The sequence below is a fragment of the Thamnophis elegans genome, chromosome 5, assembly GCF_009769535.1.
Source record: "Thamnophis elegans isolate rThaEle1 chromosome 5, rThaEle1.pri, whole genome shotgun sequence".
NCBI classification, from domain to species: Eukaryota; Metazoa; Chordata; class Lepidosauria; order Squamata; family Colubridae; genus Thamnophis; species Thamnophis elegans.
This window is the reverse complement of record NC_045545.1, coordinates 58,371,995-58,394,775: the sequence shown is the minus strand read 5'-3', so window position 1 is coordinate 58,394,775 and position 22,781 is coordinate 58,371,995. Positions and strand designations below refer to the sequence as shown.

General features: G+C 37.3%; 1 protein-coding gene across 2 annotated transcripts in view; it reads right to left on the bottom strand.

Annotated features, from left to right (window-relative positions):
* C5H6orf132 (chromosome 5 C6orf132 homolog) overlaps nt 1-22,781 on the bottom strand; it is a 41,402-nt gene that overhangs the window by 12,282 nt on the left and 6,339 nt on the right. For both annotated transcript variants that reach the window (XM_032217534.1, XM_032217535.1), the window contains exon 2: nt 12,591-12,706. In XM_032217534.1, coding sequence (XP_032073425.1) covers nt 12,591-12,706 — 116 coding nt within the window. The remainder of the gene's footprint in view (nt 1-12,590; nt 12,707-22,781) is intronic.

Genomic DNA, 22,781 nt, shown 5'->3' with positions numbered 1-22,781 from the left:
ACTTATTATCCGATGTGGTCTTATTTTCAGGGAAGCAGGGTACTGCTGTATTACTACACCAAATGGGATCTCTGCTAAATTGGTATTGTTATCTTAGTGTTATTCTAGTATTAGATTCCTGTTTCAGAGTGAATGTAATTCGCTAGGAACCTTCAACTTTAACCACAGTTCATAAGAAAGGATTACATGGATGTGATTTACTGTTTCGTTCATATCTTGGCCTATGCTCATCTGAAGTGATTCAGGAAATCAGTGAAGTGCAAATCAGTACAACATTCTACTGTCAGCTACAGGTGGTGGAAAGGGACTAATAAGCAGCAGACATGCTGAAACTAAAAGGGTTAACTTTGAGTAACTAGGAAATGAAACATCTTACTGGAATTTTGTGTTCTTTCTGTTTGAATATTTACAGCACTGTTCTGAATACAAGGTTGGATAATGATTAAACAAAGCCTGGGCTTTCTAATGAGTATTTGCAAAAAGGCCAAAGTCTTCTGAACTTAGCAGAACATAAAAATGCTCAACTCAAAATAATGAAGGGCAAATAAAGAGTTAAAAAACTGGTGTGTGTGTTGGGGGAGAGAGACACACACATACCAATAAACTAATCTCAATAAACTAATAAACATCCAGGGGAAGTGTGAAGAACTTTTTACAGTTCATTATATTGTTACAAAAAAATTCCACCTTTCCCTTATATTGTTTCCATTGTTGATTTGTATTCATCTTGTTGTTTGGATTTTTTAGGGAAGGTATGTACATTAAGATTACACTAAAAGGAGGAGTAGTGGAGAAAAGTTTATGACTCTGTTCTGCTCTAGTCTATGTCAAAATTAAGTGCAAAAAAAGAGGCATGAAGCCTGAAGCACAAAAACTTTGTGAATGCTCCAAAAGACTTTAATGGAGGCTTGACAAATTTCAAAGGTTGTTACCAAATTACAGTATATTTTTTAACATGACACAAGTATTAGCTTTCAGTGGAGAGTGAGACACTTTAAACATTTAAGATGGTAACCTCAATTCCACAGTCAAGGTTTCTATTTTGATGTTTTTATACCTACCACCTCCAGGTGCACTGAGAACAGAGAAAAGTATTCCATTTAGGAGCAGAGAGTACTAACCATATTGTGGAGAGTTTAGAGGATGACAAGGCAATGATCAGATAAATGTGGCTTAAGCCCACACAAAGAGATGAATTTATGAAAACATCTCAAAGAGGCACTTTCTCCCAGTTAACATGAAAATAAAAGAGGGAGGAAGGGAAGCACATTTAGATTTGCAAGACTGTGTTAATATAGCCACTATAGCAATAGCAATAGCAGTAGACTTATATACCGCTTCATAGGCCTTTCAGGCCTCTCTAAGCGGTTTACAGAGAGTCAGCATATTGCCCCCAACAATCTGGGTCCTCATTTTACCCACCTCGGAAGGATGGAAGGCTGAGTCAACCCTGAGCCGGTGAGATTTGAACCGCTGACCTGCTGATCTAGCAGTAGCCTGCAGTGCTGCATTTAACCACTGCGCCACCTTGGCTCTTTAAGTGATATAATAAAAGTAACATTAGGCCGATGTGGTGTCTGTTCTGTGATATGGTCTACCTTGTAGGGCTGACACATATTTTATTTTAATTAATTTGAAATGTAAAACAAAACAAAATGAATCAACTCTAAGTTTAGTTCTGGCTTCAAACACTACTTTTGTTAAGCATGGTTTCAAGCAGCTCACTCAAAGGCATTTGGAGCTTTGAAATTTCATCCCTCTATACCAGGGGGATCACATTTGCGATATCACATTGTCTTCACATGAGATATCACGACTTTTTTTCCTTTTGGTAAACCGAGGGGTGGGCATGGCCAGTATGTGACGCATTTGGTCCATGGGCCACATGTTTGACACCAATACAATACAATACAATACAATACAATACAATACAATACAATACAATAGCAGAGTTGGAAGGGACCCTGGAGGTCTTCTAGTCCAATCCCTTGCCTAGGCAGGAAACCCTATACCGTTTCAGACAAATGGCTATCCAACATCTTCTTAAAGACTTGCAGTGTTGGGGCATTCACAACACTGTGAATGGAGGCAAGCTGTTCCACTGTTTAATTGTTCTAACTGTCAGGAAATTTCTCCTCAGTTCTAAGTTGCTTCTCTCCTTGATTAATTTGCACCCATTGCTTCTTGTTCTACCCCCAGGTGCCTTGGAGAATAGTTTGACTCCCTCTTTTTTGTGGCAACCCCTGAGAAATTGGAACACTGCTATCATGTCTCCCCTAGTCCTTCTTTCTATTAAACTAGACATACCCAGTTCTTGCAACCGCTCTTCACTCTTGCTCTATATGAGTCAAGCAAAGCTTTATGTCCCCCAAATTTTTTATAACTAATCGTGTGCTGGTATGTTTGGAATGTTTGGAATGTTTATTTAATTTATATGCTGCCCCACTCCCGAGGGACTCGGGGCGGCTAACAACCAAAGGTGGGAAGGGGGTACAAAAAGACAAAAGACAAACAGATTAAAAACAACAACAGTCACAACATTTCAAGTGGGGCTGGAAATCCATCAGCCCCAGGCCTGCCGGAACAACCAGGTCTTCGTGGCTTTGCGGAAAGCCTGGAGGGTGATGAGGGTCCGGATCTCCATGGGGAGATCGTTCCAGAGGGCCAGAGCAGCCACAGAGAAGGCCCTCCCCCGGAGATTTGCCAGTCGGCACTGGCTGGCAGATGGAATTCGGAGGAGGCCTAATCTGTGGGATCTAATCGGTCTCAGGGAAGTAATTGGCAGGAGGCGGTCTCTCAAGTACCCAGGTCCAATACCATGTAGGGCTTTAAAAATAATGACTAGCACTTTGAAGCATGTCCGGAGCCCAATAGGCAGCCAGTGCAGCTCGTGGAGGATAGGTGTCACGTGGGTGTACCGAGGTGCACCCACAATCGCTTGCGCGGCTGCATTCTGGACAAGCTGAAGTCTCTGAATATTCTTCAAGGGCAGCCCCATGTAGAGCGCGTTACAGTAGTCCATTCTTGAGGTCACAAGGGCGTGAGTGACTATTCAAAGGGCCTCCCGGTCCAGGTAGGGTCGCAATTGGTGCACCAGGCGGACCTGGGCAAATGCCCCCCTGGTTACAGCCGACAAATGCTCTTCTAAAGTCAGCTGTGGGTCCAGGAGGACTCCCAAATTGCGAACCCTTTCTGAAGGGCGTATAATTTCACCCCCCAGCCTGAGAGATGGAGTACATTGCCAATCTTTGGGAGGGGGCATCAATAGCCACTCAGTCTTCTCGGGATTGAGTGCCAGCTTGTTCATTCCCAGTAAAATCTTTAAGAACTGGCTGTCTGGAAAAAAAAATCCCAACATCTATTGGTAATGCTGGCTCCCTTGCCAGCACCGTCCCATTTAGCCACTGAACAGCTGATTGATGCAACAATCATGATGGTTCAGTTCAGCTCATAAAGTTTCAGAAAATTTAATAATCAGCTCTTGTGAGTCAGTAGGACTTGGCTCCAGCTTTTCACTGCTTCTAACCTATACAGTATTGCTCAATATTTTATCCATTGAAGGGCTTCTATGCTCATTTGAGGGTTTAGAAAGCTGGATAATAATTTTGCCCTCCAGATGCAGCCTTGGAAAACAACAAACTCATAGCTCTCGTACCTCATTCTTTTCTTCTATGCTAATTGTATTTGGCAAGTTCAGCCCCACTTTTTGCAAATTGCACTTAGTTTTTAACAAATAGTTACGTTCAGTGGTGGGATTCAAATGATTTAACAACCGGTTCTCTGCCCTAATGATTTCTTCCAACAATCAGTTCACCAAACTGCTCAGAAAGTTAACAACCGGTTCTCCTGAAGTGGTGCGAACTGGCTGAATCCCACCACTGGTTATGTTCCTAATTTCAGCACAAATGTGATGCACCTTTTACATAGTTATTTTGATGAAATGTGTATGTTAAGAGACTAACCTTTATTCTAGAACTTTACCATTTTTCATTTTGCAAAAATACTAAGACCTAAGATGACTCTACATCAATACATGTACTGTGTTAATTCAGTGCAATATAGACATTATATTAGCGTTTATTTCTTTAGGGATTCATTGAAACATATATATTTACCAGAGGTGTTTAAATCTTTGCTTAATAACTTGGTGTGTGTGTGTGTAAGAGAGAGAGAGAGGGAGGGAGGGAGGGGGGAGGGAGGGGGAGGGAGGGATGGCTATATCTGTTAATATTTTGAATATGTGTAGATCTAATATAGATGGGTCCATATGTGCTGTCTTTGTCTTTACATACTACCATATGTTTCCACAAAGTGGTCTCCATATGATCCTTTTTGGGTCATATGCCAGAAAGACAGACAATTTAATTCTGAAAGCATTACAAGCTACTGCCATTTGCTTTTCCAGGAGGATGATTTTTTTGAGGGGGGGATTCTCTACCCCTCCTTGATTTGATCCAACCTAGTTTGGAACTCTATCTTTCTTTTGCTGGCTTCTCCTGCTACATTAGATTTCATCCTTTTTTGTTCTATCATCCTACTGATGAAAAAAGATGGGCAGGCAGACAGAACGTAATTTATTTCCAACACTCTGTCGGGTTGGAAAGAATTAAAAAAGGTCAGCAAAACCAGTATTTCAGGTTTGTGGAATCTAAATCCACCATTTGAATGTATCAGTCATCTTTTCAGTCAGATTTTCATTATGCTAGTGTTGGAGGTTGAATTTGTATCCCTGATAACATAAGACATTCGTCATTACATTTGATGAGGCTCTGAAAGGATATGAAGGAGAGGGCCTTTTCTGCCAAGCTCCAAGATCATGATTTCATCCTGTTTATCCTAAAGGAGATCCCACTGGCTACATTGCTGTTCATGTAATAACTGATAGTTATGAAATTTGATTTGTACTAATGGGTTTTGGAGCTGTCGCTTTAGCTGCTAGATTGCTAACTGGGGAGGATGTATAGCACAAGTTTGAAAAAGTTTATTACATCAATAATACATTTTTTTCATAATTTCTTTGAACTTTTCTCTTGGTATAACACCAAGTCATGTCTCTAAACCAGGGTTTAATTAATTATAATGGTCTGATTCACACATAAGGCTAAACCATAACAAGTGTTTCCAAAACAAATTCAAAACAGGCTTCTTAGATTCTAAATTGTGAGCCAGTAAGGCAGATGCCAAGTTTGGCTAAGGGTAGGGCCAGAAAGCTTCATTCTTATTGGGTATTTTCAGAGTACTGTACAATAATACAAATGGGCTTCTGTCCAATGTTGGGTGTACACAGCTCCTGTGCAATTTCAAATATTGACTCAATCCTACATTCAAGGTGGCTGGTGAAACCTTCATTCCTTTCTGGGGTAGAACTGTACAGAGGTTAAGGCCTTCATTAGGAGAAAGTCTCAGTGCCAGTCATTTCCAAGAATGTACAGTTAAAGCATGGGCTGAGACTCACATACTTCATTGTTTGAATTCATTTATTAAATTTACTCATCATTTAAGAGCTTACCTGTGCATTGGGTAAGAATGCATGACATGAAGCCATACTGATCTCTTGTCCTTGGATTTTTGTTTTGGGGGTAGGTGGGAAGAAGCAGGTTCTGATGAATTGTGGGGGGCAGAAAAGTGCATTGTACAGGATAGAGGGAATATCAACTCTTTTCTTATCAGCTCTTTTCTCCTTTCCTGATCACTTAGTTGTTCTTAGTGTACTTCTAATGAAAAACTAATTGTCCATGAAATCCCAAAGGATATAGATCACGCACATCATAGATTAACCTTTGGGAAGTTTTGCTTTAAACACACACACACACACACACACACACTCACAGAGAGAGAGAGACAGAGACAGAGAGAGACAGAGAGAGAGACAGAGACAGACAGAGATACACACACAAACATTATACATATACACTAAACTTTTTTTAAAAATTACAAAACAATTGTTGGAGATATGTCAGTCTATTTACATGTAGCTTACTTAATAAGTCTGAAAATCTAAGTCTGAATATGGTCATGAATTATAAATGTATGCAGGTGTCAGGGGTGAAATTTGACCGGTTCTATCCACTTCAGGCGAACCTGTAGTGCTGGCGGTGGGAGGCTCCACCCACCCACCTGGACCTCATCATGTCCCATTTTTGAAGCTCTGCTCAGGCACGCGCTCACATTTGCGAACCGGTAGTGAAGGTAAGTTGATTTCACCCCTGGCAGGTATGTGCATATGATTTGTATATATGTAGTCACTGATGCTTTAGGGGGGTTCTAAAGCTGCCATAATTTGAAAGTGAATTGCCCCAGAATTTATTCATTGATTAGACTTTTATCCCAGCCTTATTTTTTGGGACACCTCAAAATGGCAGACATGGCTAATGTTCCTATTTCCTCACATCAACAATGTTGTGAGGTAGATTGGTCTGAGAGAAAACAACTGGGCCAAAATCACCCAGCCAGCTTTCATACCTAAGGGAGGATTAGATCTCTGTCTCCTGGTTTCCTGCCACTTTTAAAATAGAAAATAGAAAACAAATGTGAAAGTCTTAATACACATAAACATGCCAAGCAAACACAGAAATTACAGCTCTACCCAATGTGACTTCTTTTCTTTGTGGTGATGTCAAATTGGGTAGACGTGTGATTTTTGGGTTTTCTTACCAAAGAACATTTCAAAGGCATCTCCTGTGTGCTGAGAGATACTAACTTCCTTTAGATAATTCCTTGTTTCAGTAAGCAAATTCCTGTCATAGCTTCCTTTGCAGTTTCTTTGCTTAGTTAAGTGATGTATATCTTGCCATGAAATAGAAAATATACAAAAAAACACCTGGTTGGGGAATTCTGGGAGTTGAAGTCCACACCTCTTAAAGCTGCCAAGATTGAGAAACACTTCTTTACATTGGACATTAATACAATTGAGCGGGTCCAGAGGTGCTTCATGAGAAGAGTACTCCACTCCTCTACTCATAATAGAATTCCCTATGCCACCAGACTTGAAATTTTGGGTTTGGACAATCTGGAACTGTGCCGCCTGCTGTATGATCTAAGCACAGTACACAAAATTGTCTGCTACAACGTCTTACCTGTCAATGACTTCTTCAGCTTCAACCTCAATAATACATGGGCAAATAATCGATACAAACTCAAGGTAAACCGCTCCAAACTCAATTGCAGAAAATATGACTTCAGCAACAGAGTGGTCAATTCCTGGAAGGCTCTACCTGACTCCATTGTTATATCATCTAACCCTCATAGCTTCAACCTTAAACTGTCTACCATGGACCTCAACCCATTCCTAAAAGGTCCACAAAGTGAGCATGCATAAGCGCACCAGCGTTCCTAACGTCCCTGTCCTACTGTCCCCATATATTTGTATTCATTTCTTTCATTTATATCCATGATTATATTTATACCTGCTATCTTGTACATTTTTTACAAACTAATAAATACAAATACAAATAAATACACTTCTGTAGAGAAAAGAATTGGAAGCCTGCAAACATATTTTGGGAAGAGATTTACATGTGGAACCACAATGCAGGAAACTTTGCTCCCTTGCATATATAAAGCCCAGGAAAAGGAATTCAAACCTTCAATTGCCAATGCTATTCAGAGTTTTAAAAGGCAAGTTATGAATCTTAAGTAAAGCTAGAATAATTGGCAGGTGGTACAAGTTTGTTTATTTATTTTTAATAGTTTAGTATTGTTCCTGCTATGTTCTAAATAAAATCTTGGAACAGACTTCAAACAATATCCCATGTATAGCATACTGAATTAATATTAGCTTTATGTAAAGAAGTAGTAGTATACACTGGCAAGAGAAAATAACTAATTTGTTGCTGATTCATTAAAATCTGTATTTTTAATGCCCATTGACTAATAATGAAGGTAAAACCAAAACTAACACCCAGTCAGACCTGTTTAAAATAAGAGGGTAGTACCAGATATATCCACACCTCAGTCTAGAAAGTTGCTCATCTGCTATGCATAGTACATACAAAGCAAATGAATAAGAGAAAAGAATATTTTCATATTTGCTAAGCAACATCAAAAAGTAAACACTGTATACTTCTTCTTGTTGAATTACATGAATTTGAGAGGTAAATATGTGTACATATAGTGAAGTGCCGATTTTTTAATGTTAAAAGTAACCAAATACTTTTGAGTAGAAGAAACAGCAGAAAGGAATGCAAAAGTATTTATTATGAGCCATTTCCTCTTCAGAATCCTGCTCCTAGTTGCAAGACACCAGGTTGGGGAGCATCTGTTCTGTGTATGTGTGTAAAGCAGTCAAGATAGTGGCTGTGACCCCATAGCTTGCAAGAGAAATAAAAAGTAGGCAGGACTTTGATCATGGGTTAACAGCTACCATTTTGACTTTTTTAATTCACTCTACACATATCCATGGATATTTCTGAAACATATGCACATCTTCAGGGGGAAAAGCAATTCTCTGAAAAATTAGTAGTAAAAAGAAAAGAAACGTATTTTTTCCTGTTATTCCTGCACCCCCAAAAAGAAGCTCTTCCAAATGTTTCAAATGCTATTTCTTTATTAGAAACATTTGATTGTAAATTTCACTGGGTAAGGGTCACAGAAGTTGGAGTAGAAAACAATAGACATCAGGAACCAGAGACAACAAGTAAGGCAAGCAAATATCTCCTCTCTTATTTAATGCCTAATATTGTCCAGTAAACATGTGAGAAGATAGGAAAGAAGCTGTGTGACTGATGTTGAAGTTCAGAGCCTGTCAAAATCTGAGAGTAGGTAAATTCAGAAGTTTATTGGTGTCAAAAATTAGAGCAAGGTGTCAATTCCTACCAACCATATAGATAAATATTCTACAGATGGATCTGTCCCCAGCATTGTCCTTCAGGTCTTTTATGGTGCTTTTATGGTGCTCCCTTAACTACCTAATTGAGTTCATCTACTCCATCCACTTTGCTGTAGGTTATTATATTCTTTTTTCCTTGCATGTTTCCCAGCATTATTGAATTCTCTAGAGAGCTAAATCTTTGTATAATGAGTCTGAAGCATGATAATTGGACCCTGGTCATTTGGAGCCTATAATGTCACCCAGATGTTGTAACTTCATCGTTCAATGCAAATTTTGTAATTTGCCTTAATTACATAATTTACCTCATTTGTGCACATATCTCACATCCCCTTAAGTGCCTCCATCCTTAAGGTTAATGAGTACCAGTCACTTCCAATCTGCATATCTACATTTTGTGAACCAGACTATCATGCTAAGCAATAATATAATTGATTTGTTTGGACACAGTGTGTTATGTGAACATTGCAAAACTTGCAGGCTGCTCTGGATGTAGGCTTAGGCACAAAAGTATAGTCTATGAAAGTCAGAAAAAGTTTGAAACCTGCAATTAGGCTTTTTTCTCTGTTGCTGGCTTAGCACTATTTATCCTTGAGTTGGCAGAAAATGATATTGACATGTAATTCATTGTCCATATTGCTGATTCCTCTCTTCCTGATCAACCACGGCCATCTCATTTTCTCTCACATAATAATTGACAAAGACAACAGATTTATAACATCTTGGGGCTTCTCTTGGATGATGAATAAAGAGAAAAACATTGCTTTAGGTAGAGCAAAGGATGATTTAAGTCTATAATTGACCAGGAATGGAAAAAAAGGACCAATATCATGTAGTCATAGTAGAAAAATTGATATTGCCAGAGCAGGTTTTTAGTGTAGTTATGTACAAACCAGGAAAGGTTGTTGATTAAATTAATTGTGTATGTGAACCAAGCCATTTCCTTTAACTTAATGTACATCTTATTAGGTCTGTATCACTACCTTCCACAAGATTTTCTTTATATATAGTCTTATTCCTAGAATACTGATATTCTGATAGTTACATCAGTCAGCAATGATGTTACATCTATCATGTCTCTAATCCTTAAGCTGATAGTAAAGTGTGGTTGCAGACTTTGCACTACCTTCAAATCTGAGTCCTGTTTTGCTTCAGTAATAAGGCAAGGGGAGGAGTGCGGTCCTTATAGGTTTAATGCAGAAAAAGTTAAAGAAAGCAACTGGTGGATTCTCCTACCCCTGTTTAGTTTTCCATCACATCTCATCAGCTGTTGGAGGTGGGGGGGCAGACATCCATCAATCATTTTCTTTGCATCTGGACAGGAGGTGAACTTTGACAGGTGTTTAGACTTGTTAAGGCTTGCTCTGGTTTTACTTCAGTGTTTTTGTACAGGGGTGCAGCCAATAATGTGGCTCCTTTTAGACAAGGATTAAACTGATTTATGTATACCCCTATTTTGGAATAGCCCTAAATCATTCTCCAAAAGGATAAGCCTGAACTTTATAGAGTGAGAGGTGACAGTTATGAGGGTAACCCTCCCCCCCACCACTTTGCTATTTTCCCTTGTCAACTGCTTTACCAGGGTGCCCAACCCATCCTGCAGATCTGGGGTTGTAGCTATAGTGGGAAGGTGCTTTCCCACTTCAGGAAGAGAAACTGCATTACTTGTGTCTAAAGCAGTCTGATGGGTACAATGGAAACCATGTAATGAAGCAGGATCTCCCACTTCACGGTAACCCAACAGTTCTAGTCAGCTGCTTCTCAAGCTAGTTCATAGGTCCCAGCTGCACGCAGCAAACTCTTTCACCACCAGATTGCCATGCCATCAGACGTCCATGGATGGAAAATATCAGTTCCCCTTCTCTCCTCTTTCCCGCTCTACATGCTATCCTATCTGGACTCCTAGGAGGAGTGAGGAGAGATAGCTCCTGCTGCCAAAATCAAAATAGTCCTGAATAAAAACTGCCCAGGGAATGGACAGCAGCAGGCATGGAGTATATTCAATGGCATAAAATAGCCAATGAAGGTAGACAAATCTGATTGTATCATTGACCACATTATAAATGAAGGGATCAAAAGGATCAACATCTATCATGTGCAGGAAAAAATAAACCAACCACAAAAGAAAGCTGACCGGCCTTTTCTTTAAAACCAACAATCTTCACAGGTACATTTTTCTGCTACTGCAAATTTCTTAGTAAGTTTTTCTTTATATTTAAATGAAATCTAGATGGATTCAGTTTATAGTTATTTTAATAATTATTTCTGACATTATTTTATGTGGCCATTGAAAGCACTTTTTGATCATTTTCACTGAAGTTTCCTTTTATGGACCTGAACATGGCTATCTTGCCTTTCCTTATCTTTTTTGTCTCTACACTGAACATTCCAAGTTCCTTTAGAAAAAGAAGAACATTACCTTAACATCCAAAGAATTATGATAAACATAAGCCATCTCCATGTTTAGTAGTGTGTGAGATGAAGGACAGATATGTCCTTTAAGAATAGTTGCAGACACATCTTTGTGACAAGGTTAATACAATGTATCAGTTATAGAGACCTGTCACAAAATAGAAGTCAGATAGCTGTGCTAGTCTGATTTGAAAAGGGAAATCTGCCTATCAAATCTTTCTTGAAAAAAAAACTCTATAAATACATGCACCCTTAACATTAATGGTATCAGAATATCTCTGTTTCATCTCTGCTTGTTTCTAAATGTAAATGTATTGGTTCAAGTTGTTCATAGGCTTATCTATCTAATAGTAATCGTTTTCTAGCAAAACTAAATACACTGAAGATAATACAACTCAAAATCACTTGATTATCTTCATAAAATTGTTACAAAGAAGAGTGGGGGGGGAACCTTTTGTTTTTTTCTTGCCACAGCTTTCATCATTTATCTGATACATTTTGAAAACTAGATTATCAAGTAGTGATGTATCTAATAATGATCCCTTCAACATTCCTATGAACCATATTTTCTGCAATAATTTTCATGGTATTTGCAAAAAGGATGCTAGTCCAGTCATGCAACCTGGTAGCTATAATAATTGATGCTCAAAATAGTTCTTCAAACATTCCTGTTTGAAAAATCTTGTTGTAATCCAAAGGGGTTGCAACATCTACTAAAGTCATATCCAAAGATCTTTCTAATACTTTAAGGAGAAGCCAATCTGAGACATTAATTGCAGGAATGCAGAGAGTAAGCATGATATTGCAATAGTACCTCCTGAGCAGAATCAAAACCCCAGGAAGTGGGTTGAAGATTGTAACATTTGTGTCCCCTTTAGTTTTGATGAAAAGTGTCTCTCACTTCAACTACTGTTGTAAAAAGAAAGAATTTTCCAACTTTCCTTATTAATGATATCCCTGGCCTGGTTCTAAATCAATATATTTCCATGCTGTATGCATAAAAAATCTTTCCATTTCAAATTGCAATTTTCAGCATGTATATAATATGAGACCTGAAGCTCTTTTCAGTTTCCATAATATCAACTTATATTTTATGTTGATTGTGATTATTCCCTACATCCACATAAAACCAGTATATACATTCTCACTTATAAACATGTGTTTGATATATGAAAGCTTTGGAATTTTCTCACTTCCCCCTTCTCCTCAATAAAACCCCAATCTTATTTTCAAAGCAGCTATATTAAACTGAAACAAATAAATTTGTCCTCTATCTTCCCTTACAAGAACAATAAGATTGTTAGATGGATGGGTATCATCCAACATCATGTAATGTGTAGCAAATACTCACCAGAGGCAAGAAAGTGAGCAGAGGGCGCACTCTTGGACGTGGTTTAAGTGTGGCTGTTCCAGAATCTGTCATTGACCCAAAGCGATTGCCGCCATAATAAATACCATCCACTTCACCTAAAACAAAATAGTGGAGATAATAAATAAGCAAAGGAATGAAGGCCAAATGTTGTTTTTGAGATGAGTTATAAACTTCCTAATTATTCCACTCAAACCAATCCTACCATCTAAATAGTTTGTAGTAATATTTATCCATGAGACATATCAGATTCCTTTGACAGAGGGGTTTAACTAACGGGCATTAAAAACAGAAGCACATAAAAGGTCACCATGATTTCACAAACACTTGGAAGCCACTTCAAATTACTTTATGCATAGAATCTAAAAATCATTAGAATCCTTCTAAAGATGCAACCTAAACTTGCCATAAAATACAACTTCAACATGTACTCAGAAGCTTCTCCATGATTATATTAATACGATACAAGATGAACCAGCAAATATGTAAATTCTTTCAGTCGCAGCCTTGCATCCTTACAACCATTGTAGAACTTGTTTGGGAATTAAAAACTGAGTTGGTTAACGATGAGCTCAATTTCTGATCCAAAGAAAAGACTGCAAAGACTTCTTCTTGGGCTATGATGTGGAACTATTTCCATTGCCAAAAGCACCCTATTGCCATGTGCCTGGTCACCATAACACCAACTTTTGTTCTGCATAAGCAACTGGGCAGGGAGTCTTTCTGCTCCCAGAACTTATTGATGGTGTTTCCGCTTGCTATTACTAGAAGAAAAGTAGGAGGGAAACAAATAGAAGAGTGTGGACTGATTGAAGTATTCATTTCTGTGCTTCCTTTTGGCAACCAATTTCCCTTGCTAATGGGCAGGGGGCAGGGAGTGTCAGCAATTACAATTAACTTTACAGTTTACTTTACTTTACAACAGGTGAGTAGGGGAGGGAGAAAAGGGATGCACAAATAGCCAATGTAGCACAAGTGCATAGTAACTGGGATAAAGTTCACTGGGGGAGTAAACTTACTCAAACAGTTTGCAACTTTACCTGCCTACATCCTCATTGACTTTCACCCTATGCGCTTCCCATAAGCAAAGACTTTGCTATCAGGAAGCTATCAGGAAACTTTGGAAATGAAGATCACATGACTGTGGCTGACCAAGGCAGTGTGGCAGCAGAACTGAAGCAGCAGTAGCACAGCAGTGCTGAAGAGGCTACAACTTCCCCAAGTTTTACTCCCATGGGTGTCATAGGTCCAGGATTTAAGACACATTTTGTAAATTAGTTCATTGGTTTAAAAACCGTTGCTCTTTGAGGCATCATTCCAACCAAACAATATGAGAGTTTTAGAAGTATATAGATATTCTAATGGACACTTACTCTTGGAACTATTATTCACAATAGCACAATTTTTATATTTGTGGATGAACAGTTTCTATAACTCCTACATGTCATACTTCTGTCTTATTCTGATATTCAGCCCTTGCTTAAAGATCAAACCATATTATTTACAAACTAAATCTTGTGAAAGAAAATAAAATCAATGTTGGTTACTTCCTTATAAGCACCGATAAAAATTTGTGAGTTAAAAGAGATGCAAATCAATATATCCCTATCAAGATAACACACCCTTATTTACAATTCTACCTAGCTAGCTGGCTGGCTGGGAAAGTGGGTGTTTGAAGTTGCATCCCAGTCAGAAGTATCAGACACTGCATTACAATTTCAAAGTAACCCATGTTTCTGAAAAACCATTGTAGCCCTGTTGATGTATGAAAAAAAAAATCCAAAAGTTAATTTGGGTAATATTTCCAATACAATTAACAAAAATAGCAAGAACGTATGCAAATTTGAATTTTTCACAATGTCCCAGCAGGAAAGATGATATAAAAACAGAAGAAGCAAGAAAGTTGGAAAAAATGAGAATAGACATTTTAAGATATAAGACTTTCAGTTTAATGCCATTTGCAGTATGGAGTACAGAGTGGGAACAGAAAAAAGAATGAAATCAAGAAAGCTTTTTCAAGTGTGGTGAAAACATGCTTTCCTATTCTTATCAGCCTTCTATCTAAAGTGGAGTAGTTAATCCTACTGATAACTCAGCCTCTTTTTACCCATGATCTTATCTGACAGGTTTTGTTAGACCAACCAATCAAACTGTGGCGTCAAAGAACAAGCAACAGCCTGCTCTACACAACCTGCTATTCCCAAAACCCAAGCTTCAACATTTCCTTTACGTCCTTCCATTGACAGGGACTCTATTCTCATACCCAAGTGCTTTAGTTGCTTTTATCACCTCAACAGATCTTGGTCATTTAATTATGCTCAGAAGACTGAAGGACAAAACATCCTTAGTGTTTTTCAGTGTTGCAAATTTACAACTTGCATCCACCATAGTGCTTTTTGTCTGGTGTCTTTGAAGGAAACATCAAGCAGGATCATAGATATGCATTCAAAGGATGAGACTTCATTCAAAGAGACCTGCTCTTTATCTTGATGTTTCATTTTTTACTAAGTAAGGCATTGGGGAACAATAAAAATTAGAAGGCAATATTTCATAGTCACAACAACAATACGTGTAAATTCCTGGAAATGCTCACCCTGGTTCATTCGCTGGATAAAATAAATGCATTATCCCAATAATAATATACCATGAAGATCAGTTTCAAGATGAACTGGGCACATAGATGAAATGTTCCCTATTTCTTGGGAATAAGAAGCAACTTGCTGGGAAGCACCCAGCCTGGCAGAGAGGAGGGATCAAGCATGGAGTTAGCCTGGAATCCCTGCACACCACCAAAAGGTTAGAACCGACCTATCTCCTTTAGGTTCCATCAATCTCCTACACTGAGGACATTCTTGTATTATAGGCAGAACTTAATAAAATATTTAGCTTGATTTCTGCATGTATGCGTCTGGTAATTCATGCCTGACACAACTTGGCAACCTATGACCCCTTGGATCATTATTTCAGACATTTCCTGACCAGATTTCTCAATGCCTTCAATAATGGCAGAGCTTCTAAAGGACTTGAAAGGTTCTTAAAACATGCAGGGAGATATTCAGAGATGTATCCGTCTTGAAAGTATTTTGAACTGTATAGCACAATCAAATATCAGGAGTTAACCAGAGGAAAGGTTTTATGACACTTGTATTATGTCACAAAATGCTTATCTAGGCTCTAGAAAGACCATGTGTTTTCTGATGGTCTTAGGCGACCCCTGTGAAAGGGTTGTTCAACCCCCAAAGGGGTCGCGACCCACAGGTTGAGAAATGCTGCTTTATTGTATTTTTATGTCATAATATGCTTTACAAAATTTGCCAAATTTCAATTACCCAGGAGTTATGGATCCCAGATTTTGCATGCATTATGTAAGTTAGTTCATTTAGGTACCTTAATTGAAAAGGTTTTGCCCTATGATGCACTATTTTGCCCAGTTAAAGGTCACATACACAAAACCTTTAGCAGTATAGCAAGCAACTCAGAGGATGCGGATCAGAGGCAGTCATATTTTAGTACCAGGACTGAGAGTTTTTACAATCATAAAAATATAACAGCATATCAAAGAATAGACTTGTCTTTAATATTCTGCCAAAACATTTAGCCCTTAGTTCCTTAGTTTTCACCTTAAAGGGTCTCCTCCTGAAATGGTACCTTTTAAAAAAAATAATTAGATCTATTTTTGCACTGTAGTATCTCATCTTAAGTTGTCAACTGGAGTTCAAAATTGGCTTGACAGAAATTTGACAGAAGAGATACAGATTTAAATCTGTTAAATTACTCAAGGAACTTTAACTAAATCTACAAGTAGACTTTAGGACTTTATTTACAAGAAAATCTATGAAGATTTATAGTCTTAATGTAAGTGATTTAACCATTTAATAGATTGATTAAATCAATTACATGTTTCTATATTTTCAAATGAGTAAACCAAACCTATTTCTGAATATGTATGTCTGTGTACTTAAATATATGTATTTTTTTTCAAACGATCCTAGCACATAAATAGTAGTAGGTACTACTTTAGAAGACAAATTCATTTGTCTGCAAAACCAACGAGGAAATGAAAAATTTAAAGTTAGGTTTGTCACCTACCATTTTATAAGAAGTTCTATTTATGCATTTTGAAAATTGGGATACCTTACTTATTTGGCTACAATTTTACATGTGCATAATTAGGACTTTCATTAAAATAAATAATACTTTCAAATTAATATGTATTAGATTGCATAGTTTATAATGAGTTAATATAATCTGTTTATTCCAATAGTCCCCTAAAAAGACATTGAAAACATATACATGTTTAATCAGAAATATAAATGATCTTTTATCATTTAAATTAAATTATAAATTAAATGTTGATTTAAATCAAACTTTTACAACCTGATTCCTCTGACGATGAAGTGGATTAGAATTATGGCTTTTAGAATGCCATGCTAGCATAGTATTTGATCATATTGGGTTGGTATTCTAGATTAGAGTTTCTAAACTTCAGCAATTTTAAAACGGCGACTTCTACTTCCCAAAATTCTCTAGCCAGCATCTTAAACTAGATTGTGGAAATTTGGTATATCTGGATGGCAGCTGATTGGTCCAGTTTGTTTAACTTATCAAACATCAGCAACCTAAATTTTAGCATCTCTCCCTTTCTTTTACAATTAATTATATATCCAAACTAATAGTGCTAATTGGATAATATAAATAACTTGACGTTTTGAAGAAGCCACTCTTATTCATTATCTTTCTGCATACCTCTTAGAACAATATTTGGCAAATATAAAAGAATTTAAATCTGACCTCGAAAGGTATAAGCAAGCCATTAAAAAGGGTCTTGGAAAGACCAGAGACAGAAGGAAGTATGAAATTCAAAATAACCCCGCCTTACTCTTGTTTAGTATAAGATGAAACAGAAAGAAACCTGGACAAGATTTTCTTATTTATAAACTGCAACAATAAAATAACATTCCTGGAAACACCGTGGTGTCTGTGTTTTGACCCAGCCCACTTTGAAGACATGACAGGAATCTAAGATTTGTAGAAATCTCTATCACCTGATAAATATTCAGAAAAACTGCCCTTGGGAGGGCATCCCAAAATAGCTCAGCAGGGGCTGACATGCTCCTAGAATGAGGCAAGCACATGATTCTTGAGGGAGAAGGGAAGGAAATCACAAGGGAGGATTTAGCAGAATGGAAGAAAGACTGTAGGAACCAAAATATTCAATTGTTCTTTCCTTTTTCAACTCTCAAATGTATCTGTTTTTCTGTAGCCCAAAATATGCATGGAGGAAAATGAACTTGGGAATGGGAGGAATGGGAATTAAGAAAAAAAGTGGGAATGGGAGAAATGGGAATTAAGAAAATGTGATGGATTATAGTAAGAAGGTGGACTCCCAGGAGGGACGTGGTGTATTTCAGAGGACTAAGCAATTCAGCTCAGATATCAAGTGAGAAAGAGGATGAAGCCAGCTCCTTCCTACCAGTTCACAAAGTACATTGCAGATGAAGATAGCAGAGTCCTTAGTCTGGTAAGATTTTGTCTACAGGTGTTAAAACAACAAAGAACTAAGCTTAGAAGAATGACCACACGTCATTCTTGGGTTTGGGCCTGACAGATGAGCATTAATGGCATAGACTGTCCTGAACCAACATAACACCAAGGACAAGCTTCTTGTATTTTACCAGTTTCCTGAAAGACAGGCCCTTTTGCTCTTTCTCTTTTACTACCTGTCCTCAAGACTTAGTTTATTGAACTGAAGTATACTTCAGTTTGGTATACACAGCTGTGTGATATAGCTTATTGTTTCATAGAAAGGGAATGTTTGGGGAACATTATGACCCTGTTGCTAGTACCATCATGATCATTCAAAATTACTGCAAACACATGTTCAGAAAGACAATAATAGAGATTAGCCCATATTTATTATCCAGACCTCACATTTTTCAGAAGTTTTTTGCAATGACAATTGGGATCTAAACACAACTATAGGCCTATTAAAACAGCAGGGAAGAAACCTTGGACATGTTGGTACATTCCCGAATCAGAACCTGTGGACATCTTAGCTTCCACCCTCACATTCTTGCCACATAATCACACTTCTCTAAGCTGTGTTTTCTAGTAGTTAATGCAGCCCATAATTTACTTTAACAACCTTCTCAGGTGAACAGCATGAATTAACAAGTATGATCAGCAGACACACTCAAACTCTATAAGCCCCACCTCTGTTGGAAGGCTCTGCAGGAAGTTGCTGCAAAGAAAATAAACATTAAAGCACATTAAAAGAGGAGAGTCATATAGAGTACGCATGATCAGCAGTAAAAGAAGCAGAAAAATCCTTGCCCACTTGCAATTCCATTACTGATTCAAAGTCAGAAATAAACAAGGAATTATACATAATTTCATTACATAAAGGGCATCTGCATATGTGTGCTTTCTCTCCCTCTCCACCCACCAGCAAATCTGTATGCTCTTGCTGTTTTTGTCAGATAAATTAAAGCACCACTGCACCATTTTAAGCTTTGCCCATTTTAGGCATCTGGGTCATGATACGAATAGGAAAAGTTATGATTTGCACACAACTTATACACACGTGCAAAAGAGAGCAAAACATCTGCAAACTACTTGTCTCTACCATGTGTTTTTTTCTGTTTAGCAGATGTAGCCCATTAATTCCTTTTCTCATTAGGAAAGAGCTGGAAGAAATGTATTTTTATGGAAATATATATCTGAATATTTCTTCTATAACAATGAGCATGCACCTGAAATTCTTCAAATATCTATTCTTCTAGATTGTCATGTCAATAAAGATTATACGCACTAAATTCATTCCTTTTAACATATGAATTCTTGAATCAATTTTCCATCTAGATAGCCAAAATAAGCTTTGAAAACCAGCAAGAAATTTGTAGCACAATTGACACCGTATTTCTTATATAAAATATTATTCTTTTATCATGAGTAATATATATTTTAATCTCATTTAACTAATATATTAACTGGCACTGTTCCAGTCTTTTCTTACAGTCCAAAACTAAGTTTAGTATTCCATAGCAAGGACAAGCTAACAGGGTAGACTCACAAAGAGCAGAAATGCAAAGCATTTGAAAGATCCTTTCAATTCAAAATAAATATTAATTTCTGGGAATGATAAGGAATGATGAAATGGTAGGAAGAGGGTAGGGAATATAGATAATGGTAAGATAAAACAAATTAAGTCCCAGTTGTTTTAATGGTCTATTGATATCTGGCAGTCATTTATATACTACTAAAATTCTTATGTCTGTAAATTTAACAGATTGAAATGGTGCACCATAGGGCAATTCCCATGGAACTGAAACTTGGCAAATTTTATTAAACATTTTATGGCATAAAACTATCATGAAGCTTTTTATGACATAATACAAAATGCCATAAAACATTTCCTATGGTCAAGGCTCCTGATGTTTGACTGTGCTAGACAGTTCATTATGGGTTACTTTCAAGGCAGATACATCTCTGACTATTTCCCTGAATTTTCAAGAGCTTTCCAAGACCATAAGACGCTCTTCTACTGTTAAAGGCACTAAGGAATCTGGTCAGGAAATATCTCTGAAACAATGATCCAAAGGGTCACAAATTGTCTAATATTTTCTAAAGGTGGATTCTCAAGGTGGCTATTCCATACAGAGAATTCTGCTATGTGTATCAAGTTCCACCGAATGCACCAAGAAAATATTAGTATTTAAGTAGTTATTGATATGGATCGGACAAAATTAAGAAGGCTTCAGTGGCATGAAAAATAACACAAAATATTTGAGAAAGAATAAATATACAACCAAAATAGAAACATTTTCAAAACAGTTGTCCAAATTAACTGCATTCTAAGAAGTCAGTCAACACAAACTGACATGGAATGAGTTGGTTTTATGATAATTTCAACACCACCACCCCCCATTGCAACTCATCACATCCTTTATTTATTTTTGGAAATTTTCTAAAACTTGTCAAGTTTTCATTTGGATGTCCATTTCACATAGCTTACAATCAATAAATCATATGTAGTTGCTAGCTTGCCACGCAATGGCTAATTTTATCAAACCAGAAAATATATCCTATAATGGGCCTTTAGAGTTCTAAAAAACACAGCAATAAGACACTGTAAGAGGGAAATTGTACTAAGGGCCCTACATGTAAACATGTAAACTTTGACTTACAACAGTTCATTTAGTGACAGTTCAAAGTTACACAGCATTGAAAAAAATGACCCATGATCTTTTTTCATACTTATAACTCTTGTAGCATTCCCAGTCAGGTGATCAAAATTCGGATGCTTGGCAACTGATTCATATTTATGATGGTTGCAGTGTCCTGGGGTCATGTGATCATCTTTTGTGACCTTCTGATGAACAAAGTCAGTGGGGACGCCCACGATTGTCTCACTTATCAACAGAAATTTTGGGCTCAGTTACGGTCATAAGTTGAGGACTACCTGTACCTATTCTCTGTATTCCTCAGGTTTACCTGCATCATATTATTGAGTCCTATGATGGGATTTCTTTGTAAGCAAACATGCATAGGATTGCCCTGTAAGGCAGGACCACTGTCAATAACCATTACATTTGGAGAACTAAATGTGAAGAAAACAGACTTGCCGGTAGCAATGCAATACATCTATTGTCCAGCCTACATCTAGGACTAGATTCACACTCAGTTTACTAAGTGCACTAATTGTACATGGAGATTTGTACATGCCACACACTACAAGACATTCCTTATCTCTTCCTTGCATAATCAAAAGGTTTCCCAGGTGTAACAATCCCCACCCCATGAAAGCTGTTTTTTCCTTTCGCCTATCATTCAATCTCCTCTGTCCACATAGATTCTATTCAGGTAACTTTTATATTACTTCTGTATTGCAATTTATTAACCGCAGCTAGCTACATAGTGCTCCAAGGAAGCCAGACACAAATTATATTCACCAATCTGTTACCATCTCTGTTTAAGTTTAAAGTAGCCAGCCATTGAATACAATTTTGTTCATTTACTGGAAGACAGCATCTATGCCAATTGTGCAATTTTTTAAAAGGCTCTGAGCAGTCACAAGACATCTTGGAAATTGTGATGCATCTAAAAATGATGGGGGGAGTTGGGGAAGCCACAGAATGCCAGATCAGTATATAAAGAATGTAATATGATTGTATTTAATGAACAGGCAATTAAACAAACATGTGGAATATGTATGTATGTATGTATGTATGTATGTATAAATGAGATTGCTAAATATATAATACATTATATATTTAATGATGCTCAATACCTGGTTTTACTGAAGCAACATCTCTCTGAGAGGAATTCAAAATAGAAAACTTTGGAAAGAAAACAACCCCAATGCTTTTCTCCATCTATTATTGTCAATGGCTTTTTCATTCTAGGAATGCAAAATAAAACCTAGCAAAGATAAAGATGAATTTCAAATGGGATTAAAGGATATTTGGAATTAGAAGTTGAAGAAAAGGAATGGATTTTCCCACACATGAAGACTTTAGCATTTTCAATCTGGTGTCTTGAAGGTGAACTGTACAACAACTTCTATTGAACCAAGATAGTTGTGCATGTTGATTACAAAACACATTTGCAAGGCACCAGGTTGAGGAAGGTTGATCTGTCCCTATGATTTACTAAACTAAATATATCCCCTTGTTATAATTTAAAATAAGAATGTATGGTAGACCTCTTCCTTATCAGGTAGCAAAGAATAAGAAGGCTGAAAATCTGAGAGATTGGATTAAAATACTGCAGTAAACCAAAGACTATGATGTTTACAGAATTTGACAGCAATATTGACATGGTGAAGTTCCATATTGTTAGTCAGCTGATTATTCAAATGGAAGAACATGAGATAGGTTGGTTGGGTTTTGGACACTATGTACATCTTAGAGATTGTAGACAGTCTGGAAATCTCTCACTCAAAGACTGCCAAAACTATGAAATGTGCTTACACTAAAAAGAAGCAAGAATCCCTGTCAGCCCTATCTTTTATGAGGCAACCTCATTTCCTCAAAATTCATCTGATTGCAACAGTTTGGTCTACTTAGTATAAAGCAGGGGGTAATATAGAATATTTTTGCATCCAGAGAGTATAGCATTTAATAGATTTTTTTCAGTGATCAAGAAGATGCAGATGTTATGATGGCGATGTAA